At 42.6% G+C, this 26,841-nt stretch overlaps 1 protein-coding gene across 1 annotated transcript in view; it reads right to left on the bottom strand.

Annotated features, from left to right (window-relative positions):
* Positions 1-26,841, bottom strand: part of MYO1H (myosin IH) — a 606,720-nt gene that overhangs the window by 491,260 nt on the left and 88,619 nt on the right. Inside the window, exons 7-8 of the mRNA XM_085633501.1 lie at positions 16,418-16,597; positions 3,107-3,205 (exon numbers count right to left, since the gene is read on the bottom strand). Of these exons, the coding sequence (XP_085489627.1) occupies positions 3,107-3,205; positions 16,418-16,597 (279 nt within the window). The remainder of the gene's footprint in view (positions 1-3,106; positions 3,206-16,417; positions 16,598-26,841) is intronic.

Below are 26,841 nucleotides of genomic sequence, written 5' to 3'. Positions count from 1 at the left end.
GTAAGTTGGTCAGGTTGCATGCAATTGGCGTATAGGTAGAATTTTACACCCAAGTAGCATAACAAACAGGGCAAAGGGAGCTTATAGGTATTTAGTAGTAATGAGGAAAGAACTGAGCCTTGAGGGAGAAATGTGGATGCAGAAAAGTGGTCTATGAACGAACAGGAGGAAAAGAGTTGACTAATTTCAAAACAAGATCTTCAATGCCAATGTCCTCAATCTATCCACCAATAAAGCATGGATGACTGTGTCGACAGCAGCTGTAAAGAGGTTCTATGTTTATGACTGACCTGGTTAGATCTTCCTTAAAATGCACTATTTTGATGCCCTGTTTGGTGGTTGCCATCATACGGACAAAATAAAATTGATTTGTTAAAAAACCTGGATCCTATTTCATAAAAGGCCATTGTGACAGTGGTAGCACCTTTGGGCCGGATTCACAAAGCTTTTCTATGAGTACTTGTGCTTCACTACTGCCTTAAATGTCAATTTTTGAGTATCCTGCCCTGATTCACAGAATACTTTCCACAAAAGTTTGAGTTGTTGTCCTTACTTACATGTGGTTTTCCCATCTATTTTAAAATGATTTTCCCATGAGTAAGCTTGTGTTAATCCTTGAAATTTATGAGTAACTAATGCATAAGCCTGGACAAAGACACTACTAATCACAGAAAATGCTTGTGAGCAGGTCTGAATATTCATGGCTAATTTGTAACTAATATAGGAGTAAGACACATATATTCATAGATAAAGGTTTGTAGTTTGGCTCCTAAACCTTACCCATGTTTGAACTGAAAGCCAATGCTGTTTTTCAACAATGTTAAGCTGTTCCCTTTGGGAAAGTTGTATTTAGACATATTGCCAAGTTTTCAATCTTTAGATTTTTCCACTTGTCACGTAAGCTCAGTTAAATTAATCACATCTGGTATTACCCATAACTACAGCTACAAAAGTCCTGCACTGCCAGGGAGTCATGGTAAATCGCAGGTGAACCTTTAGTTGAAAAAGGCATGCTTTGTCTATAATATTGATACAGGATTTTGATGAAGAGTCATTATTAATCAGCACCGCCAGATTCTTTCCTACAGGTGCTGGAGGTAACATGACACAAGCCAGCCATGCATCTGAAAACCAGTTACCAAGTACATGTGCCTACTAAGAGCCCCTCAGTATTATCGTCATGACGTTTTATGCAGTTAGTTTGCATCCAGGCATAAACAGTCGAGAGGCACTCTCTAGCACTATGCATGCTTTGTGGGACAGTGTCGTGCAAATTTAACAAAGACTGTGTTTAGTCCACACAAGTGTAAAAAAACAACATTCATTATTGGATAAGATTTGTTAACGGTTGTAAATAAAGGTTGAACAGGAGAGGACAAATACACAAATACACCAGCCCTAAGAGACTCAGCAAGTAAGTGGGTTTCCAACAAATAAGTAGGAATTGCTGCTTGGTTGATTGCATTATTAAGAAATAGCTAAGTACCTAAAAAGGTTGTGGGCATACTACATATTTTTCCAGGTGTTGAATAGGATTTTGTCGTTGATGGTCAAAAGCTGCTGCAAGGTCGAGCAACACCAAAGCTCTGATATTGTTGCTGTCTGCAATTCGACATAATTCATCTAAAACCAGCTATGCCTCGCCAGAAGTATTGTTTCCCAGACCCGGTAAGGTTGGGCCAGTAGTACCATTCATGTACTTTGGCCAGGCCTCAGTGATTTCTGATGGGAATGTCATAAGGTATTAACTCAATGAAGATCTAAAACTGTGTAATGTTTGTCTTTTCCAACTAGCGTCCTAGAAAGGCTGCTTTTAAGATGGCGCGATTGCTCACGGGCTCAGCTGGTGAAAGGGATGGTTCCTTAAGGAGTAGAATTAGCGACACTAAATTAGCTGAACCAGAATGATGTCAAGTGCAAAAGAGCTATTGATCAACTACTGTAGTACTGGACTGATGGTATGGGACACCATTTTTGGAAATCTACATGGACAAATATTGACAGCAGAACCTGAACCTCAAGTGTTTGGAAAGAGGTGCAGGACACTCAATCGGGACAAAGGAGTGATATCCTTTAGGTTTTTAGGTTAGGGCTAGGCATCCAACCAAAAATTAAACCATCTATAGGGGAGATATATGTACACTGCCCAGAATGCGAACGCAAACCTCCCTAGAAGAACTGGAGATATAAAAGACGAGAACAACTAATTATGTATGGAGACTATCCACCACAAATGAGGCGACTGTGCCATATTGATGTTAAGGAAATCTGAATACTGCATTAATCGTGAATCTGTACTGTTTTGTATTTGTATTCAATAAAAATAATTTTAAAAAACAATAAACCATCGCTGAACTGGTTAATATAATCTCAGATCATTTATCTATTATTGTCAAAAAAGAAGCCAGAGAATTACAGTCTCTCGTGCTCCAGTCTAATCAAAGGCTTTAGGAAACCTCATTTGAAAAATTAGATTTAGAGAAACTGCATATTTGTTTCAATGTGAACTTTACCAAACTGCCAACTATCTGTGTTTATGGAACCAATTTTCTTGATAGCTTTCAATATATAACTACTGACCCATCTATCGTCATTAAGATCACACTTCGGAAGTTGTGAATTTAGCTAGAAAAATGTTTGTTAGCAGAATCAGGTTAAACGTTAAAATGCTATTGCTCTCATGATTTTGTGAAGGTGGCAAAAGAACAGCAATGAGGATCCAGGGACTAATCTTTCGACCATTCTATAAATGGCAACAGAAATCTAAGTTCTGTAAGGAGTAATTTGATAAACTAAAATGGAAGCAATCTGAGTGGGCTACTGCCCGCAGGTGGTCCCTCGAATGGCGATTCCGGAGTGAACCTTTCATTTTGGGATACAGATTGATTAATTTTCAGGGAAAAAGATCTTGCTGATGATGAGTAAAATCCTTCAACACCAAATAACCAAATATATAAGTGCAAATAGAACCCTTAACGCCACCCATTGCAGCTGCGGCTTCAGAAAAGGGAACTAGTTAATGAGCAATACAACACAACATTGTGGCATCAGAGCCAATTTACACATTTACATTTGCAGCAAAGTTATAATTACATTCATGTTATACCTCAACGTCTGCTTCGCTAAAATCTATAACTGAGAAGGCTTTGCGAACAGTCTTCCAGTCATTCTTGTCATCAATGGAACTCACTTTGGCACATCGACCCTAATAAAGAAAAGAAAAAACAATCCATCCAAAAGGTTTCGTCATTCATATCAGTTCTAGTAGGAAGTTAACATTGAAATTCTACATTCATTAATGTGTAATCAAGTTCATGGTTGTACTGTTTTGCATGTGAGTCCTATAATCATATTTCAAGCAGTTTCACTTATAGCAAATACTATGGTTTCATTTGTAATAAACTAGTTACTTACCTTTAGCTTAATTTCTCCATCTTTCAGTGATCCCTGTCGTCGAGGTAGAAAACTCTAGTGTCCTTAAATTGTATTTCGTAGCAAATAAATTAATCTGCCATAGGAATAGTAGCTGAGCCACTCAGAAAACAAAAAATCATTCCAATGAGGTGAAGGTGCTTAGTACTCAACTCCCACTAGAGGCCCTGGTGCATGATAGTTTTTGGGAAAGTAAATATAGATTCAATCCATTGAACATCAGAAAAGGCAGAGGCAGCTCCTCCACTAAGGCGGAAGAACGTTGTTAACTTTTTATTTTTAGTATTGAGCTTGCAGCCAAGTTAGGGTAGGACGGGGCGGAGTTGGGCTCCCGTGACGCCAGAGGGAGGAGGAGTGGTTGCTGCAACTTAAGTGCGCATGACGGTTTGTCTGGCCGTCTTGGGCCGGTCAAACCGTCATGCGCACTTAGCACATGCCCAGCCTCCCACTCCCTGTCTGAGCGCCGAACCATAGTGTTTAGACCAATCACAACGCTGCTTTCATGCTGGTGACAGCAGCGTTGTGATTGGCTAGGGGAGTTTGGGAGCCCGGGTGCTTCCTGTTTCCTGCGTAAGACGGAGGGGAGGTGGTGGCTGGCGACCGGCGACGAGCAAGCAAGTCTTTTTTTAATTATTTTCTTTCAGAGGCCGTTACCAGCCGCCACGGAGAAAAGGGGTTGGGAGGAGTCATGTGTGAATCTATGAAAGATAGTAACTCTGGGGAACTGAAGTCACAGGTAACTCCAGCATTGAATCTTTCAGGAATTCTTACACTTGCTTCAGAATAGTAAGCAGAAACAGAGTAAGAACACAAGGCAGTAGAAGAGGGACCGCGGGCTCACCATAACAGAAAAGATTTCAAAGAACTGCTTTTTCCACCGCTGAGTCTCATGCAACCTCCGTGTTCGAAGAGTAGCGCCTCGTGAATGTATGAATGTATGGTTGTTCTTGGAGGTGGCCACCCTGCAGATATTGGTCAGAGGCATCTGTAAACAGTGCTGCTGTTGCTCCTATGACAAATGTGGAGTGTGCTAAAATGTCACTCCTTAGTGGCTGATTAGCTTCAGTGAGACAGAAAGTAATGGCTGCAGCTATCTGTCTGGCCACTCCTTGTTTGAACAGTGGAGGACACTTTTCTGGATTACTGATAGAAACAAATGACTGCTTTGTCAGTCTGGATATTTTAATTTGTCAATATAAAACTAAAAGCACCTTTTTATATCTAAAGAGTGAAGGGCTCTTTCCGCAGAAGCGAATGGGTGCGGGAAAAAACTCCTCTTTCATGTAAAAATCTGTGAGCACCTTGGGAGCCATTTTTGTGATTAATTTGAAGGATAACCTTGTCATTGTGGAAAATGGGAAATAATTTTTTGATAGTGTCTGAATTTTGAAAATGTACTTAATGTTAACATTATGAAAAGGCTCAAAGGGACAATTCTTTAGCTGTGAAAGAACTGCATTCATTTCCAATTTGATTTGTGGTGGATAAACTGTAGGGAGGTTTCTGAAGAGGCCTATTAGAAATTCCTTAATAATTTTATTGGAAAACAGAAAGACTTTATTGTCGGAACAGTGGATTGTCGAAATTTCAGCAAGGTGTACTCATTCGTCTTTGAGTCCCAATGTCCCATGCAAAAGCAGATATGGCACTATCTAATGCAGTAGAAATGTAATGGGCTAAACTAGTGCATTACACATCAACAGCAGTATATTTTCCATTTGTATAGTTCTTTGTTGTAGATGGAGCTGTAGCTTGGGCATGCATTTGCTGGCAGTCATAAGCTATACACATGGGGGAACTTATCGTTTTCAGGCAGTGGTGTAATAAAGGCAGTGCAGGGTGACTCCCGAGGTACAGGGGGCCCCCTTAGCTCAGTACCCTGGCGTGAGAGCTCTGGAGTAAATCCTGAAGGCGGCCCCTCCATGCACTTTACAGGGGGCCCCCTCAAGTTTCGTTACACCACTGTGCCCAGGGACCATATTCCTCACAAAGGAATCTGCAGGGCTTCTGGCAGATGGAAGTGATTTCAGTAGCAATAATTTCAGCGATGCCAGGGCAATAAATATCACGCCGCTTGGTTCCTGTTTCCTTTTGGCAATTGCCCTTGCAATGAGGGGAAACAGTAGAAAAGTGTAGGGAAAGATTCCACACCATGTCATCGAAAAGGCATCACTCATCAAAGGTTGCCAATGTTTGCTGACAAAGTATTGGCATTTTCTGTTGGCTTTGGTTTCATAGTGGTCTAGACTGCACTCCTGAAGAGACTGCAGACAATGAAAAACTTAGCGGCAAGACTCATCCTCGACCTTCCCAGATGGACTGACAACACACCACACCACAAGAAGCTACACTGGCTCTCGATCAAGAGGAGATGCCAGTTCAAGATGTTGAACCATGCATACAAAACCCTGAACAGCGAAAGACCAGCATACATCAAGAAATGCATGACCTTCCACCAACCGACCAGACACCTATGTTCTGCCTCCCTCTTCCTCAGATCCGGAAGATCCTCAGATCTGCAGAACCAACAGCAGAGGACGCTTGTTCTCACACCTGGCGAACAAAGCTTGGAACCACCTTCCCAGGCACCAAAAGCCTGCCCCAGTGCTCCGGGAATTCAGTAAAGGACTCAAGACCTGACTGTTCAAATGACAACAAAGCAGATAGCTACCCCAGTGCTTTGAGACCTTCACAGGTGATTTGCCGTGCTCTATAAATCTCTGATTGATAGACCTGGTGTTGTTTATTGAGTTATTGGTTGAGGGGGTGAAAACCTACTCAAGCAGCAATCACAATTCTTGTCAGGGTGAAACAGAAGCAACCTCAAATTAACCAGTGTTTAACCCAGTTGTAACTTGACACATAAGAAGTCACGCTTAAATTAGAGGCAATGCATATGTATTTTAGCAGCACTTCAAACATTAACAAAGTGAAAACACAATACTAGAAAAATGCCACAACAATTTAGAAAAATAGAGTGAAATGTAATACATTATTTGACATCAAAATGACAAAAATCCAAACAGTATAACCGGAGCTACGCAAACTTAAGGATTCCCGGTAAGTATATGGCCTAAAAGCACAAACTAACACTTGTAGCTATCTGGTTGTGCAAGACTGGGTGAAAGCCACAAGTTCAGGCCAACCGCGATGGAGCGCGGCCTGGATACAGAGACCAGGTTAGTCCAGCTGAAACAGTTACCATTTGAAAGTCTAGCACGAAGAGTCCAGTTCACAATGGAGAAGGCCATGAGGGGCAAGGAGAGCCTACTGGATTTTTGGGTTGCTGTAACACGAAGAGCAAGCCAGATGTAGTGAATAGTCATCACGGTAGCCTGAGGATCCTGTTGAGCATCGCAGACGGTCCTTGCTAGAGATTTGCATTGGTAGTCACAGCAGGCTGGTGATGTTTTAGTGCAAAGTGCAGATCTCAGATTGCTGGTGGTAGCTGGAGGCCGCTGTAGCGTAAAGAGTCGAATTCACCAGAGTCCTGCATTGGCGGTCAGTGTGATTGTTAAAATCTTAATACGAATCAGCCCGCTTGCTGTTCCAAAGAGCCCAAAACTTCAGTATTTCTCCTTTTCTTTGAGGAGGAGTTCAACTGATGCCACACTAAGGGTCCAGGACCTGAGGGGCAGCTCAGGTCCTGGCAGAGGCCAGAAGGAATCAGGCAGGTCCAGGCAGCAGGTCAGCTAGGCAGATGCAGGGAGGTCTCTGGAGCTTGTTATGCCCCTGTCGCTCAGAATAGGAGGTCAGTCAGCTGACTCTTGGAGTCACTTCAGCATGGGATGAAGGGTGCAGGTCCAGGTCTTCCTTCTCAGCAAGCAGGCCAGGTCTCAAGCAGCAGGGCAGCAAGGTGTCCTTCTTCTCTAGTATACAAGGGTCCAGGAGTGTACTGATTAGTTGAGTCTGGTGTCCAATATTTATATTAGATGCTAGCTTTGAAGTAGGGGAAGCTTTTAGAGGTGTCCAGCCCAGAGGTGCTTGGAATTCTCTGCCTTCCTGCCCTGGCCCAGATTTGTCTGGGGTCACAATAGACTAGTGTGAAATCCTCTGTGAGTGTACTGAGGCAGAGTCTTCATGCTGTACAAGTGTGGTAGGTGACAGCTGTGCGCCCCTATCAAGTCAGAGATGGCTCATCTGCCAACACCAACTCCCCCTTTGTCTCACTATCTGGGAGTAGTACACAAAGACCAACTACCAGCTACACTTAGTTATGTGACCCAGGATACAGGCTTCAGGCACCAAATGGTTGGGGCAAGAAAATGGCAACTTCCTAAAAGTATTCCAAAGGGCACTTCTCTCGTGCTCCTAACTGTCGCACTGCGATGTGGGAAATAATCCCTCTAATGTATCCAATTCATCCAAGTACTCCATAGTACATACTCGATACCAATGTATTCATACAGTTCCTTATTCCATAAATTTCTGCCTTACTTCATCACTACGGAGACAGTGTAATTGCACCTGAATTCTTTATTGAACTCTTCTCACACCAGCTGCATGCCCATCGAGGCTTTTTTACAACAGTGCGTAAAGGTCAATCTTATTATGAAGTGAACACTTTAGTCGTACCCAATGCATTTCAAGCCCAAAAGGCTCTTCGTCAGGGGTTTCTAGAACAAATAAAAGAAACAGCTCAGCTGACCATTCAACATAAACCTAATGTAACGAGATGTAGGACAAAATTATACCTCCTGATAACATACCCCATATCGTGCCACCCCTGTCTCAAAACAATTCATGTGCTATAACATGATACTGTATTTTTCAACTTCCTAAAAGTAGCATTTTAGGAATTGTCCCTTAAAATCTGACTTTACCATTAAAATGGTTTTAAATTATGATTCTTTAGACACCAAACAGGGTCAAGTATAACACCTGGTCTTCCCAACTTGTCTATATTTGCTTTCACTTGTCATATTTTACCATTGATCTGCTGGCAGGTATTCTGTTTTCATGTAAATTCTTTGATGTTTTGCCCACCTCCCTGTTTGCTTCTAAAAAACATTGATTTTGTGCTGTCTGTGTCCAGCAGCACTGAAGATTGTAGAACTCTTCGGAGGAAAGAAACCATCCCTCTGTAGATCGTCTTGAGCTGAACAAAGTTAATGTGTAGGTTATTTTCAGTGGTTATTTTTCAGGGATTTCAGTGGTGCTTTCTCAGTGTTTTCCAAACTTTTTGAAATCAATGCTTATCAGTATTTTTTCAGCTGCCTAACCCCAAAATGGACAAAAAGAACAAGTTACCTTTCTGTAATGCTCTTTCTAGTAGAGACTCTATCTAGCCGCAGATTCCTCACCTTATGAACATTCCCCAGGTGTTAGACTGAATCTGGAACATTCTCCGCAGTACCTCTGCATGCCAGAAAGTGGCACCTTGTGGCTCCACACTTACACCATTCCGCTCCAGAAATGATATGTGGGGCCTATATAGGCAACACTCCCACACACTGACATCAGTTGCTTTTTGAGAATGTCTGTGCCACAAGACACAGAGCCCCAAAAGCGAATTGGTAGACAGTGTTTAGATTCCTAGACTTGGGATTTTATAAATTGATAGAGTCCAATCACAGAACTGGAAGGACTAGTGAGAAATCCACGGTTAGAGTATCTACCAGAAAGAGCGTTCCCGAAGGTAAGTAACTTGTTCTTCTGATAGAGACCTCTAGCCACAGATTCCTCACCGTTTGAATAAATACTAAAGTAATACCCATTCAGAGGTCTTACAAGACCGATCAGGCAAAATGCCCCTCCTGATTAACCTGACTTTCCAGGCAGTAATGTTGTGTGAACATGTGAAGGACGCCCACCTAGCACCCTGGAAAATATCTAGCACAGGGACTCTGCATGCCAACACAGTGGTAGCAGCTTTGGTCCTGGCAGGATGAGCACACAGTTCTTCGGGAGGCTACTTTTTTGCGAGTGCATAGCAAATCTTCATGCAGAGCATGATCCAGTGGGAGCTTGTTTGCTTCAGCACGGCTCTGCCATTTGTCGCTTCAGAGAACACCACAAAAAGCTCAGTGCTCTCTTGGGGTCTAAGCAATTAAGTCTTTCCTCCTCCTCAAAGGGGTCAGGCATGTCATAGGACTCCAGCAGAGTGATGGTTTGACCAACGTGGAATGGTGTCCCACCTTTGGCTGGAACGATGCCCATGTTTGCAGAGCCAGTTTGTCTGGAAAAAAGGAAGTGTAAGATGGATCGACACAAAGAGCCTGAAGCTCATTCACACTGGGTGCTAAATTAATGGCAATAAGGAACACAGTCTTAATGGTAATGACTGTAAGGAATGTTAAAAGGAGCAGATGGGAGCATTATCTTTCCATGACTCTTTCGGAGCACAGGAGATGCATTTATAATTAAAAATCAACATATAAGTGAGAGAACAGGTAACAAAAAAGGTAGGAAAAAACAAAAATTATGCCTGACGTCCGCAAATTCATTTACAGGATATATTAAACCCTAAACAGAGTGAATGAAGCATGTACACTATTTCAAAAATGTTTTAAAGAAAGTTTAATAGAAATATGGAAGTTCGGTTTATTCCACTGAGTGCAAAAATGAATGCAAGAGCTAAGTTACAACGGGCTTCATTATACGATTCTTGAATAATAACTAATCAGCTGCTTCTCTAAATTAACTTTTAATTTTCATGTGAGATCCTTTTAAAGTTAAATTATGAAGATAGAAAATTCCTTTAAAAAGTTAAAGCCAAATGAAAATTTGAAGAGATTCATTTTTCTTTGGAATTAATACCCAAGAGTTCTATTCACATTTGATATATGACGAGACCGCTCAGCTTGACAGGATGGGCTTGAGAACAAAGAGGGTAACATGACAGTCTTACTTATGTAGAAATATAAAACGATTTTAGCAAGGAAGCAGGGAGCTTACAATCAAATGGCATTATAATATTTTTATAGGTTTGATATTTTATTTAATGGTTGCCTTAAAAATAATATCAAAATAGAGCATTCAAATCTTATTAAAAACAAAACAATACAAAAAAGAAAATGTTCACATATTAGTGGCAATACAAATGTATGTTAGGAACAGTTTCTCAAACTAGAAGTAATAAACATCAGATGAACAACATCATATTAAAAGTCGGGGAAGACCCCACTCATATGCGATTATATAATTCATGGAACAGAATTATTTTGACTAAAAAAATCTCTTGTTGTTCACAAGCTTTTATTTTTCTGTTCCCCAATTAAGTATAATCTGGGTCAGTCAATCTAGATTCTGACCTGGAATTTCATGACGGTACCACATTGCCCACATTTTATAGTTCTCTGTATTTCACATTGGAGTATGTGTCAATGTCTAAATTACATCACTTGCTGGTGTGGAATCTTGAACATGGTTTCAAATTACATTCAGAAATGGCCTCACCATGCCACTCACAGATGGGAATTGGCTACACAGAAGGAACAGCATTGCAGTTTTTGTGTCTTTTACTCCCTCTCTGGTCAGCTTGGAGGTAATATTCTTTTTTGCAATCGCTTCAAATGATGGACATTGCAGTATCAAACGTTGTAGAAATGTTGAGTGATCTAGTTGATAGATACATGTTTCTGATGATGTCACATTTCATCTTGCCGAGTTCTTAGCCACTGGCGCATGTTGCACCTTGCCATTGAAACTAATCGTCTTTCTTGGGGGTTCGCTGTCTGTACATATGGATATGGATAGATGTCCACAGAAAAAATGTGTCTCCATCCAAAGCATGAAAGGCGTTTTTGTCAGACTCTGACTTTCCTTTGCTGTGGGCCAACTGTTGGGATTTCAGAGCCTTTGAATTAGCAGTTTACTTTAAGTTTTATAGAGCTCTAGGTGCATCAGCAAAATCCTAATCAGTTCACTAAGATCCCTCTTCAGTGTGAAATGGAATTAAAATATGTATCAAGACTGATTGTTCCTCAATCCAGGCTTTGTCGGCAAGGTGGTCTTTGGCAGCTGTCATCAATTTTGCAGCATACTTTGCTAGACTGATCTCTATACTCTTTAAGGCTGACTTTAAGGCATGGTCAGCTTCGGCTTCTAATACAATCAATGAATAGTTTTTTGGAAGAGTCATCAATTTTTCCCTCAGACTCTTTCGCTTTGCAGTCTGTAATGTGTGAATGGTACATCTGGAGTACTATCTTACGTACTCCACAATGCCTTTTGTGATTTAGTGCCATTGTTTCCAGAATTGTACACATATATCAAAATATGCATACCAGAATAGATCTCAATTGTGAAAGTTTATCTGGAGTCACAAATCTTGTAAAATGTTGGTTGTCATCAAAAAGTCTTGGAGTAGTTTTGTATGGGAGTTGGCATAGATCAATGGCTCATCTAAATATGGTTGTGTAACTATCTTCTGTCATCTCAGGCGCACTGCACTCTCTGACACACATTTGAAAAATGCCTGTGGGCAAGATGTGATGTTAAATAGAAAGACTGTGCTGTTGGTATTGAATGGGTACTCCATAAGAAGGCAACTTGTTTTTCAGTATAATTACAATGCGAAAGTGCTGTCTCCCAAGTGTATCGCACACATCCAGTCCCCTTGCTTCAACTTTGGAATAAAACCAACACTGTGCATGCTCACATTTTTACTCATTTCTTTGATATTTTGAAATTTAAAGTGGGCTTGAACTTCATCTTTGAATCTGTACTATGAACTTGAAAATAGCAGTAATATAAACACTTGTTTTTTGGTGTTTATGAGCTCTCACCTCCAACATTTTTAACAGCAGAGAATGGAGCTTCTGGCCAAGCTAATCTAGATGAAATGATTTGGTGCTCTTTAAGTGGAATGCTTGGAAGAGATCTCCAGAGTTTACATGGGATATTCACATAGGTACCTTACACTTTTGAGTAATTTACACATTTAATTTAGTCTTACACTTTTGAGTAACTTTACACTTGGATTTTGTGAATAGCCAAAAATAGTAAGGTTACTTAAAAAAGGAAGAGTAAATTACACGAGTAAATTACTCAAAAGTATAAGTTGCCTTTGTGAATAGCCCCTTGCATTTTGTTGTATGCTTGTGGTAGCTTAGACTCCACTCCCCATATATCCTCACCCTATCCATATGGACTGCAAACAATGTTTCTAACCATGGCTATATTATAGCCTTATAGCCCGCCGTAGCAGGCTATAACGGCTGTAAAAGGCACGCTGCAGCGTTAAAGGCCCGAGCCGAAGGCGAGGGACTTTAACAAAGCAGAGGGACTTTAAAAGCCGGTATAGCCCTGCTACGAAGGGCTATAAGGCTATTCCTACATTCTGCCACTAGAGGGCAGAATGTTCTAACAAAACAAAGCCTTCAGGGAGCGCGAGGGGATTCAAATCCCCTCAGGCTCCCTAAAGTCTTTGTTCACAGCCAGAGCTGTGAACAAAGACACATTGGAATGTTGGTGCTCCGGGCTTATACCAGCCATTATAAGCCCGGAGCTACTCCATTGTTTTCAATGGAGCTCCCAACATTCCAATGTTCTAATATAGCCTTATAGCCCGCCGTAGCAGGCTATACCGGCTGTTAAAGGCCCGCTGCAGCGTTAAAGGCCCGAGCCGAAGGCGAGGGACTTTAACAAAGCAGAGGGACTTTAAAAGCCGGTATAGCCCTGCTACGAAGGGCTATAAGGCTATTAGAACATTCTGCCACTAGAGGGCAGAATGTTCTAACAAAACAAAGCCTTCAGGGAGCGCGAGGGGATTGAAATCCCCTCAGGCTCCCTGAAGTCTTTGTTCACAGCCGGAGCTGTGAACAAAGTCACATTGGAATGTTGGTGCTCCGGGCTTATACCAGCCATTATAAGCCCGGAGCTACTCCATTGTTTTCAATGGAGCTCCCAACATTCCAATGTTCTAATTTTACTTAAGTGACTGTTGCGGTTACAGCGTCTCAGTCACCTGGGCCCCAGTGAGAACTACAATATCTTGCATGGTCTTGTAGTTACTGGGTATTGGAAAACATTGCATAAAGTCTGTAGTTACAGGCTGTGAGTTTCATTCACCTTGCGATGCCTTCTCCTGTGATCCTGTGCACCTAGGTGCTACCCCGTGGTCCTCCAACTCGAAAATGGCAATCACCTACCTGAGGATTTGCTGTAGCCTTTTAAAGCTGGTCTGCAATTGTTCTGTTCAAGTTTTCATTCCTGTTTCTTTTCCTTTTCTATCATGGCTGTTTCTTTCTTGATTTCTTTCTAGTTTTCCCAACCCTTTGTGTTTCCTATCATGTGGTGTTTGTTGTCCTTTCCTTTTCCTGTTCTTTTACTATATAATGGCTTCAGTCTGGTTGGAGAGTACTTCGCAATAAAAGTGTGTACCTTTACTCAGATCTGGCTTAGCGCTGATGGCGCCAGGTGTGACAATAATTTTTGGCACCCCCACAACCCATGACCGCCTCCTTGGATTCACTCACTGTCACCGGGCAAAAGTGACCTCATCTATCAAATCATAAGTTATTGCTAAACACAGTGCCACCCCCTGAGGTCAGCACCCCCTCCACAGGTCAGCACCCAGTACGGCTGCACCGGTCGCACTGCCCTAAAGCCAGCCCTGCATTTACTTGTTTCCTTGCTCCCACCACTTGCTGAACTTGACTACTCGCTCCTGACTAATTCTTTTGGATTCCACATTCTTGGTTTTTTTCAAACCTTTTAAGCCTTCACCCATCAAGGAGGCTTCTTTACATCTTTGGCTTGTTTCCTCATGAGAAGGTGGCAGCTTCTCAAGCGCACTTGCCTACCACTTATTCCAGTGTGTGGTGACATTGTGGATCTGGAAACAATTGCCCATACCTCTGACAGCAGAAGACCTGTATTATGGTTAAGAATTCAAACCTAACAGTGACTAACTGCGTACATGAAACTGAAAATCTGGACTACACAATAGTTCAACCATTCAACCACACTTGGTAGTATTGACTTGCCTGTACTAATTTGAACTGGATTGATGGCTGATATCACACTACTAGTAGTATTAGTATTATTAGTATTATTAAAATGTCATAGTCAAACGTTATGAATGTGAAATGAAGGGCCTTAATTTAAGTGACCCTTGAACAAACCTTTTGTGCAGGGGTCAGATTTAAGAGTTTTGTGATGTTTATTGAACCCAGCATTACCAGCTTTGATAAAGTTTGCACCTCGTCAAATTTAGGCAGGTCAACCTCCAGGAATTTAACGTTGACAAAGGCCCAGTAATTACCGGAGCATGCTGGTTTTGGCGCAGTAACCAAAACCTGCATGTTAATCCCCATTGAAGGAAAGAAACGTGGAATAGGTGCAATGTATCGTACTCAATAAATCCCCATGGGTGACAGATTTTATATACCGTCTATACCTCAGAGGGTCTGCAAATCAGGCCTCAAGATTTTCGAGGTTCATTAGAGTGACACTTATGTGACAATATTGCATTTGAATGAATGTAAGAGAGGAGGTAGTGCAGTTGTAAAAGTATTGAAATAATGGTATCCACACATTGACTATAAGGGCCCGATTACGATGTGGACAGGAAGGGCTCCGACCGTTGGTCAGAGCCCTCCTGCCTGCATCGTATTCTTCTGTTCGGATTCCCTTCCGACCAAACCATTTCGATGGGCTCAGTCGAAATGGAATCTGACTTGGATTTCCGAATGGCTTCCGATGGGCTCGGAGAGCCCGTCCACCATCCGGAGAGGGGAACAACCTTTATAACGCAACTTTTACAAAGCACTACACTTACAACGCATTTTTTACAACGCAACATCCACTACAACGCATGCCATTACATCGCAGGACACTACAACGCATTTTTAAAAACTACCTTTACAACGCATTCCATTACATCGCATACTACCTTTACAACGCATACCATTACAACGCATAATATTATATTAAAACCCCTACACTATCCAACACTTACCCTACTGTTGCACCCCCTGGAGTAAGAATAGTAATTTTTACCCCTATACTATCCAACACTTGCCCTACTGTTGCACCCCCCTGGAGTAAGAATAGTAATTTTTACCCCTATACTATCCAACACTTACCCTACTGTTGCACCCCCTGGAGTAAGAATAGTAATTTTTACCCCTATACTATCCAACACTTACCCTACTGTTGCACCCCCTGGAGTAAGAATAGTAATTTTTACCCCTATACTATCCAACACTTGCCCTACTGTTGCACCCCCTGGAGTTAGAATAGTAATTTTTACCCCTATACTATCCAACACTTACCCTACTGTTGCACCCCCCTGGAGTAAGAATAGTAATTTTTACCCCTATACTATCCAACACTTGCCCTACTGTTGCACCCCCTGGAGTAAGAATAGTAATTTTTACCCCTATACTATCCAACACTTACCCTACTGTTGCACCCCCTGGAGTAAGAATAGTAATTTTTACCCCTATACTATCCAACACTTACCCTACTGTTGCACCCCCTGGAGTAAGAATAGTAATTTTTACCCCTATACTATACCTTTAGGTGCCTACCACGGGGCGCAGGCATGAACGGTACCTCTGCTTTTTGTTATAGGAGCATGCATTCCGTTTGGAATGCATGCTCCCATAACAAAGTATAGGATGCGACCGAACCATCCAAATTTCTGGACTGGAACTGATGACAGGAGGTCGTTAAGTTCCATTTCCAGAGTGATGTCGGACGGACTCCGGTCTGTCCGACATCGCAATCGGGCCCTAAAAGTCAAATCGAAGTTTTTGCAATGCTTACTATAAAAAGGAGTCAAAATGTAGGTTTAAACATGTAAGGTTCGCTGGCCACGCGAGAAACGCTTGTGCTGTTCAGTTCTATTAAAAGTGAGCCGTATGGGTATTTTGTTGAATAAAAGATACAAGCAGCGTTAGTCCAATCTAAATACCTAAAAGCTGCAGGATGATTCAAGATGCCTTGGGCATCATTTTCTTATACTCCCTGCTGCAGCACAAAGTGTGTCCTAACTCCCAGCACCACCAGGTATAATTAAATGAATGATTCCAACCTGTATAAGATAGCTGTACTTCTGGGAATTGCGCTCCAGTCCCAGCCAGCTCATCAGCTTGTCGTCGGCTCCCTCCAGCAGCTGGTAGAAGATGTGGAAATTCCGCTCTCCCTGGTTCTGATGGACAACTCGGGACTTCTCTATCAGATAACTCAGGATGTGTCCACCTGCCGGAGCATCCTGCAAGAAACATGGGATCCCTTAGATAAAACAAAGTTCTCAAGTATTTCCTCTAAGCAACAATCATGCGCATCGTTAATTATTCAACTTCTAGGCACGGAAATACTTTCCTGTGTTTACAGTTACAACCATGCAAAGGTGCTCGCCATCTTAATGATTTAAAAAAAAAAAAAAAGTAATGACATTGATACAATGCGCAGTCACCATAATTATGGTTGGTCACTTCCATTGTCTGTGGCACATGTTTGTGCTTCAGTTCTTGTTATGGAAGAGAAATCACAAATTAGCAATTCTAATGACCTTAAAGTTATTATATGAAACTCTTAGTATTCATTGTTCGTATAATGACATACATTGCATACAATTGTGTGAATTCTGGAATGCTGTACGTATACTCTTATCCCGGATTCAGACATTACTTGCTTTGTTGCAGACACAAAATCATTACCCCACGCACTCAGAACCTCGGTGTTCATGTACTTTATCAATATCTATGGCCTTTCTGCTTTTTCTTAAAGACTGGCTTGCTTGTAATGCGCCTGCATACACTCCTTTGACCTTTTCCAGTATTGTTCTCACCCCTTATCCCCACTAGAATACCCTTTTTCTTCACTGATCTTTGTGACATTCAAACAGGTCTAGTACTTCAAGTCTGAGTGGTCTGAAGCAACTGTATGTATTCCTTATGTTGAAGGGTCTTATTAGAGGGGTCTATTGTTTGGAGAACTTTTTAACTATTTGGTTGATGGTGATCATTTTTTCTCCATTGCTAATTTGTGCCAAAGTCTAACAAACCAGCTGGAGATTTGTTGTGTATCGCTCTCCTTACAAAACAGTGCTATTGACTGTCCCAGTTACTTCTTTTATTTCTCCTTCTGACGGTTTCTAACTTTTTGGAAGCTTGGGCTTGTTGCAGCAGGTCTTTTATATTCCACGCTCTCTTATTTCTCCCAGCTTCCATCTTGTGGTGACTTTTGGTCCCAGTTGCTTTATCTGTCGTTTTCCTTGCTAGGCTGAGGACACCAGAAAACCCCTCCCCATATGTCGTTTGCATTCTTCTTTTCCCCTTATTCCCTTTATCTCTTATGCCTTTTGCTTTGTCCCTTTAGTTCACTTCGCTATTCATGTATTCAGCCTATTCAGATCGAGTTTCATTGTCTTTTTAGACTCATCTCCTTCCATTTCGTTAATTACACTGGTTAATTACTCTTAAAGCTGAATTTCTTTAATCAGGGGGTTCTAAGTATATGGGGTACTGCTCCTTAATTCTGCGAATGGCGTTTACCCAGAGTCCTCAATGAACTCTTTTCTATGAATGTCCTGTCACTGTCAGCTATGGTCCCTCTATTGAAGTTACTTTACATGTCTGTGTACCGGTGGTTTTCTTACCCCAGCCTCTCCATTGCTTGCAGCATTGGTGCTTTTGGATCGCAGAGGTACGTGTATGGGTCTATCATCGTCTACTTCGCCTTGATTTTGCCCACTCTGTTCAATTCACTGACTCTAGCATTCAAATGGACCCTCATTTTAATTTTCATTTGAAGCGCTGAAGGGTTCACCTTCATTGGGCGGTGTCTCTCTCCAAGACCCTCTATCTACTATGCCCTGATCACAGTGCACTGTTGGCATCTATCAAATCTCTCGCCCCCTGGGTCTCACCTCTTTCAGCCAGCTGGACTTCTTGTCTCCCTGCCTCAGCCTCATCTGAAGCCTCTTCCTACTTCTCCTAGTTGTCCTTCTTTTTTCTCACACAATCTTTATTGCAGTTTTTTATACATACAATCCATATCCATATACATGAGGTTGAGATAGATGACCTATCACTTTGAGCATTTTAATACACGTAATATGATTGAGGAGTATCTTTTTTCCATCAAGGCATACGTGTCTTGCAAATGTAACTCCAATCCCTCTTCTCTCCTCCAAACAACTGTCTGCCATCCTCCTAACATTAATGTGATGTAGTGGGGTTGCGGTCAACGCAAAACTCTGAGGGGAAGATTTGCAAGAAACTGACGCATCTGTACAGATGTGTCAGTTTCCCTGCGCGTCCATGCGAACCCTTGTGCCTCCGTGTATGAGCCGTATTTACAATACGACACACAATGGTGCAAGGATTGACCGATGCGTCAGAAATTCTGATGCATCTCTTGGAGCAAAATTCACGCATTGCTGGAGTCGTGTCGCAAGCACAACGCAACTCCAGCAATGCATGGGGAGGCCTATTCCCAATACACTGCATCACTCCTTACACCGGCTCCAAGCAGGCATAGGGTTTTGACGCAGTGGCATCCTAGAAATGCCACTGGGAAATCTTGTAGATTTGACTGCATCACTTCTTCAAGGCTTTCCTGTGTCGGAATGCCCACCCTGCATACATTATACCTGACGCAGGTATAATGTGGCGCAGGGCTTTGAAAGGTAATTCATCTCCCTAGATGCATCACATTGTAAATGAACCGCAACGTGGCGCATTGTTTACGCCGCAGCTGCATCACAAACAAGCATTTGCAATGCAATAGGTCTCGCATTTCCGAGAGTTTAAGCTATTAGCATTGTAAATGACAATGCCTTTTATGTATGTTTTAAAAGCCAAAACATAAATAAAAGGCATTGTCATTTACAATGTCAATAGCTTAAACTCTTGTAAATGCGAGACCTATTGCATTGCAAATGCTTGTTTAAAAGATGCTTCGGATTCGATGGAACCCACAGTACTAGGAAGGTGAGTCCATGCCTTAGAGCCAAGAAATGCAGAAGACTGGCATGTCTGGTTGTGACTGTCATGTGCAGGGCAGGGGTCGATCCTACAGACGCACTGTGCATGAAGGGAAGCAAGCTGCAAAAGTTATGTTAACAATCTGAGAGGTCACCTCTAGGTTAAAGGGGCCACAACACCCTCAGGCGCCTCTTCAAAGCACTGATGGCTCCCCGCCTGTCCCACATTTGGTCTCAGAGACCAATGTAAAGAAACAAAGAGGAAATAAGGAGAAAGCATCCACGTTAAAGAGGTGAATGATTAAACGGCCGGATTAAATAAACAATATGGTTTCTGATAATAATTTAGCACCACGTTAGTCATTGCAAAAGAAAATATTGCATGTGGCATTGTGTTTCGGATAGACAGTTATATTTCAAGGTAGAACTATTACGGTTCGTTTTTTCTATATAGACGAAATTACGGACACCGATTTTCGCTGTCAGAAAGCAGCTCTGATCCCTGGAAGGAACCAGTAGAGCTAGGCAGCACAAGGGTGTTGTTTGGCGCTACGTGCATTGGAGCAACAGCACAGAGGTGTTGTTTGGAGCTATGTGCAACACAAGGGTGTTGTTTGGCGCTACCTGCAATAGAGCAACAGTACAGAGGTGTTGTTTGGCAATGTGGGCAGTTTCCGAAATCCGGCTCCAGACAGAAGTGGCAAGTTCAAAGAGAAGAGGCGCAAGTCAAAGTCTGACGGCAGAGCGATGTCTTTAGCACCCTTGTGTGGGAGGCACACACGCGCGGCCTCTACTTACTCCACATTTATTTCTGTGACTAAAAAGGTTGCAAGCTTTGTTGCTTTATAAAGTTTGCCAAATTCAAGGCTCAGTGCAGCGATGCCTGTGGGCTCAAAGGAGTCAAAGTGCATTTTAAACAAGCATTGGCTGCGCGGCCGTAAAAGTAACTGCCCGCACGGCCTTGAAAGCGAAAGTGATTGCGATCGGTGCGAGTGGTGCATGCGCAGCAGTGATCGCGCTGGAAGGGAGGCAGATGGTGGCTGTGCGCGTGCACGCTCGCGTGAACGAAAGCGTTAGGTCAACAAGGTCTGGTAGCACTTAGAAACCCGGATACTAAATGTCTCGCAGAGCAGCGCATGCGCTAGCTCAGGCGAGACCTAAAAATGACACAACAGCGGTGAAAAAGTGTCGCAAGGGGCTTGTAAATGTGCCCCTTAAAGTGTATGAGACATGTATGGCATCAAGGTAGGTAGTTACACCCACCCAGAACATGGGTAGGAACAAGCATGGATGGACGAGAAGGTAGAGTATGGTAGAGTACACTATGGGGGGGGGCGAAATTTCTAGTGCGGACCCATCATGTAGGTATTAGGATGTTGTTTGGCTCTAGTGTACATTGTCCTCTTCACTGTCCTGCACTTTTTAAATGCTTCCACTAGAGCATCCCATTCCAGAGATATTGGCCACTTACATAGTCCTCTATATTCCTTGTGACAAATTGCAGCACTCTCCGCCAGTCTCCAAAGTGCAACCTCCTCCCACAACCGAGCAACTGATGGGACCCGCAGGGATTTCCAGTTTCTTGTCAGCAGTTGTTTTGCTAGCCACAAAGTTAAATCTGCGAACCAAGAAGTCACCTTGGTAGTCTTAGGTCTGGGATATAAACCTAGGATACACCTGCTTCTCCTAGTTGTTATCCTGCTCCTCTGCTCTCTTTTTGTCCTTCGGTGTTCAGAACGAGCAGCGCTTGGGCATCTTCTCTTAATACATTACTGTTGCAAATTCTGACTCCTGCAGAGTCGTAGCGATCCCGGGTATACCTCACCAAATCTTTGCTTGGTTCTTCCCGTTGAGGGTAGGTGTTTTCTTTTGGGCTCGGGATCCTACTCTGGATTAAGGTCGAAGCAGAGCCAGGGAATCAACCATCCTCTACCATTTTGGGCTAAGCTCTGCTTTGATCTTTAATTTTTTTAAGTCAGAGAACAAAATACAAAGCAAACTAGTTAATCTGAGTAATATGGTTCCCAAAATGGCACAGGGAGTGGAGGTAGGAGCTCAAGCAGGCACCAAAAGATAAAAAGTAGCAATCAAACAAATTAAGGCTTTTTGTGAGGCAGCGAGACTTTAAAGAAGAGAGAGCCATGGTCAGAAGACTTGAATTTTTTGTTCTTCATCTTTTTTTAAGCTTTCGTGGAGGAAGGTGTGAGAAATACTTCAATGCGGACTTTCGTGAGTCTGGGCGCTGACAACATGACAGATCTTTCTTGTGGCTATGGCTGCTAGGTCTGAAAAATAATTAAGGTCTGATTTGCAGGAGAGAAGTGTCAACATTTAGCTTTCTCGAAACTCCATGATTAAACTCATTATGCCCAGCGCAAGGACAGGCTGCAGTATACTGTGTTCTAGCCTGGCAATTAGATGAAAGCTCCCTTTTAGAAAGCACTTTATGCTTCCCACTATTCAACAAGCGACTGGCAGCAGAATGGCGTAAATGGTAGAGCACACATTTCTGCAGCTATTTAGCACCTCAAAGACTTGCTGAGCCAAAGGAGCAGCCCTGGCGTTCCTGAGAGCCAGTCAGGCTAGCAGCTAGTCCCTGGGCATGGGATGAGTCACCTCTGCTCAAACCCAAGGAAGATTTCCAACAGGCACAGTGGCATGTGCTCTGTCTGGCCTGCCTGGGTCTATTTGTGTACGTAGGAGTCAGCTCGATTTAACGCAAATCTTCCAAACTCCCCATAACGCCACACTGCTCGACCCTGAATTAATAGTATAACATTGAGCGCCAATGCCACTTGGATACGTAAAATTGGTGCCGCAGGGGGTGGGTCTCAGGTTCACTGACAGATATACAGCTGTAGTACACGCTGCTAATCACATAGCAATGACTGGAAGGGACATAGCATCACTGGATTTGGAATTTCTGTTGGACCAAGACCTATAAATGTCAGGATAAGACCGGCAGTCCCAAGGTACTCTTTGTCATGAATCAATAGATCATCCACCTCTGGTTTTAACTTTTCTTTCTGGTGCTTGTAGCCATGAATGTATAATAAGGAAGCGCAACAGTAGTTATTTCCACTTCCTATAGACTGACAGGAGACCTCTGAAAAACTGATGTGTGAGGTGGATGAGGAGCTGCAGAGGTCCCTCAACCTGGCAGCTAGGAGGTCAGAGCATCAGAGAGACGCAGGCAGCAACTGCAGGGTCAGTATAGGTGCATATGTGCACAATGGGCCCATGAGTGACACAGTGGTCTGGAGCTAAAGGGAACCATGAGCCCAGAAGCTGAAAAGAGGTCCAAACCTGCGGGGAAGTTAGGATATGAAGTGGCAGGTACAAGCCAGAGGTGATGCAGGGCTGACTGCAGTAAGGTGACAAGCTGCTGGAAGGCTACATTCAGAAGAGGCAGCACAGGTAATAATGGTAGCTAAAGATGCATTGAGGACAGCAACTGCAGAAAGTCCTCAGCCCAGGAACTACAAAGAGGTCTGAAGGCCCAGGCTGCAGGGGTATTTGGAATTGCAGGGAGAACCACAAGCTCCAAAGCGGAGAAAAGACCTTCAGGGTTACCTGTAACTGTAGGAAGGTCAGAAGATAAAGGGAAGCCAAGAGTCACAGAGGCAGATAGTGATCAAAGGGGTCTACTACCTGCAGATAGGTTTGTCACCTTTCTTACTTTCTTTACAAGCACAGGGCATGTCGAGAAAAAAACACAACAAGGCGGCAACCCTACCTGCGAAGGGAAGAAGGTCTAAAGAAAGAACAGGAATAGTAGAGGTGAGTAGAAACCCTGGAACTTCAAGAACACAAGGTGTGAAATAGATCCTGTTGTCATGAATCTACAATCATATCAAGAGTAGTAGTGAGTGCCAGGAACTGCAATAAGGTGGATCTTCAGCGGCACAACATGTGGGAAATGCACCCTGATGTTGTAGGTTAGACTGGAGTTGTAAGTAGCTCCAGTCCCAGGAGCTGCTCAGATCCGAGAAGCTGTGTTGGAGTCTGGAGATACCTGGAGATTTTGAGCAGCGGGGAGGCCAGAGGCTGCAGGAAGATCCAGAGGCAGCGAGCATAGTCTGGAGCTGTATGAGGGCTGGAGTGACAGGAAAGACAAGTGTTACAAAGGGACCAAGAACTGTGGGAGACAGGAGCTGTCAGGAGGCCATGTGTTCTAAAGAGCTAAGAAGCTGAAAAACGGTTAGGAATTCCATGACAGGGTATAGTGGGCTCAGAAGCCTCAGGCATGCAAAGGCCCACAGCCAGGAAATACAAGGAATCTAAAAGCTGTGGACACCAAAAGCCGAAGTGAGGCACAGGAAATAGTGGATCCAGAAAATGCAGGGACATCAGGAGCTAAAGGGATCCCCAAGCCCAGGGACTTGGGGGCACTTGGAGCTAAAGGCATTCAACATGGCAGGTGCTGCAGGGGGTGTCATTATAGCATGAGAACTGAAAGGAGGTCAGCGTCTGTAGGGTACAGTATACACAGAGAATTGATCCAAGAGCAGCACCACCTCTAAGGGCACTTACAGCCAAGACACTGTAAAGAGACTAGGAGATGCTGAGCACCACTGCAGTGGCAATTACAAGACTGACCCGGAAGCTTAAGGGAGCCCAGGAGCTGCAGGAGGGCTACATTCTGAAGTGGAAGAAGAGAAGGGTATTCATGCGGGAGGCACGTGCTATGGGGAAAACAAGTGAACAGGGATCTTGGATCTGCAGGGAGCATTGGTCTTTGGAGTGTAAGATGTTACAAAATCATGAGTTTGCAAATGTTTTTTGGTGTATTTATTATTGGCCTGCAAGGTTTAGTGGTATGCAGTTTTTTTCTTTCGTGATTATATATAGTCCTCTTACTCATATAATTATTTCATGATTATATTTAGTCCCCTTTCTGATATCATTCTAGGTATCTGCCGTTAGGTCCTGTATTAAACAAGAGTACAGCCTTTGCATTTATGGAGGCCTACACAGATCTTCTGTGGGCTTGTTTCTCCTGCCTAGATGCTTGACCCATGTAGGACCTATCTACATTCATGGCCTCTCCAGATACTGCCACGTTTGTGCCCAGACATTGGTGAAAGATCAGAGCTTATCAGAGTTCATGTATTTTGCAGGGGGAAGAATTCTACTGTTCAGCAAATTGCAGCGCCCTGGGCGCTATTGAGAGTAGGATGTTCTGATCGTCAGCCCTTCTGGCAGCTCTGCAATTGTGGGGACCCAGAAAGGACCCGTAGTGGATTATGCAGACTGCAGGTGGCAAAGGTAGGCCTTCAGAAAACCGCATGCTATGATGAATATCACACTTGAGCTTCTTTTTGTAGCATTCCGGCCACCATGGATTCTCAGTTGAGGTTTGAGGTTTTGGTTATAGATCATTAATTCCCATACATTTATTTAGCCTACCTTTACTTCGGTAGTTTGGTTTGCATTGCTTATGATGATCATAATCATGTTTCTGTATTTTTTTATTCCATTAACATGGGGCACAAATAATTGAGGACGTGGTGGGTCCATGTTAATCAGACTGGTTAGTTCATGTTACCCATAACATGGTATACATATTAATGTAAATATCGGGAATCTGATTCAAGCTCAATATCATGGTCTTTTCTTTCATTCAGTTGGAGCAGCATAATTTAGGCTCCACCTCTACATGTCACAGAAGCAGTATATATGTGTACTTGATACTATATACACTGCGTGCCTTAACTTTATTATTGTAAAGTGAAGCACTAAAAATGTGTTACTGAAGTGTATTCTGCAACTGAGATTTATTTATATGTGTGTTCTAATGTTTAGCTTAACATGAAGATTTACAGTCCTCATTCACTTTTACACTTGTATTTCAAGGTACACTGCATTTATTGAAAGTATATTGCATATGTAATCATGAATTAATTTACTCATGCTTTGCATCTATTTTGACATTATGTGTGCACTTATAATCATGTATTCGTAGTGCACATTGAAAATGCTTAACTAAAGTTAGCTTGACTAGACCTTTACTTATTAATATGAAATATGTTTTCTTGTTCTGCATGTTCTTTTTTTTCTTGAAGGTGTGTTATCATGATTCCATAGCTTGAGAAAAGAGTATTGTGTATTAGAGATAGTGAGGCCTGAGAAGGTAAATCTTGGCAAGAATGGGACGATTTAATGAGCAGAAGTAGCCTCCTATTCTTTGCGTATCAGGAACAAGGGTGTTCAAGTTTAACTTGGAGGTTTGAGTTCTGTGGGATGGGAAAATCAACGGATGTGAGAAAGAGAATAAAATGAGTTTTTGGTGATGTGTTAGGAGATATGGATACTCTTGGAACAATCTGGTTTGAATTAGAGTTCACACCGTTAGACTGTAAGGCAGCTCCTTTTTTACTTTGAGAGGTGCAGACCTTTAAGCATCCTTTTGTCCGTGTGAGTGTGTAGCTTGATGCTAAACACTGAATCCCCTTTTCTAGAAGACTTCTACTGGAGTTTTCACTATGCTGACACCTTCCTTACTTTTTTCCTGAATCCTGTGAGGCCCTCTATTCTAAACCATTCTCATTCTAGCTTAGAGTCTGGGATTAGATGACACTTAAATCTGTTAATGTTTAGAAAGGAGGATTGGAGTTTCTTTAAGGAATGACACTTCCTGTTTCTTAGCATCTGTAGTGCTGTGACTGTATTCTTTGTATGCCGTATGCAACTGAGATTGAACCTATTAAGGGAATTCAGCTTGCTGGTTATGATTCTGTATCTTTCTATTGTGATCTTGATATACTCTTATATTGGATTGATTACTGAATTGAAATACACCTACTAAACTTTACTTACAGATTCCTGGTCCTCATTGTGTGGCTAAATGGGTAACACAGAAAGTTAAATTGTAATTTTGATGCTTACTCCCTTTATCTCTCAGTCAATTAAAAGACTAATAGGATGAAGGCTGACCTCTGCTTCCATGCGCCCCGTTCCAGTCAATATATTCTCAATGATCTATTGATTTAACAAATCGATTCCCCACTATTCCATCAACACACTATATTACAAGTAGAAGGCACACTATATTAAAACTAGAAGGCACTACCTTGCCAACCAACACCAGCTTGTACTGATAGGAACCACAAGATCCCTCCCGGTCTCCTTTAGAGTACCTTAGGACTCCATCCTCTCTCCAATCATCTCCAACCTCTACAGTGCCGGGACACTCCATCGGAAGTAGCTGTTCATGCTTTATAAATGTCAGTATTATTATCATTACAAAGATCCAATATTGCAAGACAGCAACAACACTATATTAAATCTAGAAGGCACTAAGATGTGCAAGGGTATTTTCTGGCTCTGAAGTGCTCCAGAAGACACTCCAAATGGCACCCTCAAATCAGCACTCAACTTTGTGTTGAGGGAAATTCAATTTCAACAACAGCGGCAAACAGAGCTTCTAAAAAAACCCAAAAGACACTGTTGATGAATCACACGATCTCACACGCAGCATCCTCCACTTACTGCACCTGCGAGTAAATCTCTGTTTTTCAGGGCAT

The sequence above is a fragment of the Triturus cristatus genome, chromosome 11 (assembly GCF_964204655.1).
Source record: "Triturus cristatus chromosome 11, aTriCri1.1, whole genome shotgun sequence".
In the NCBI taxonomy this organism is placed as follows: Eukaryota; Metazoa; Chordata; class Amphibia; order Caudata; family Salamandridae; genus Triturus; species Triturus cristatus.
Note: the sequence above shows the minus strand (reverse complement) of the source record. Positions and strands in the feature narration are given on the sequence as shown.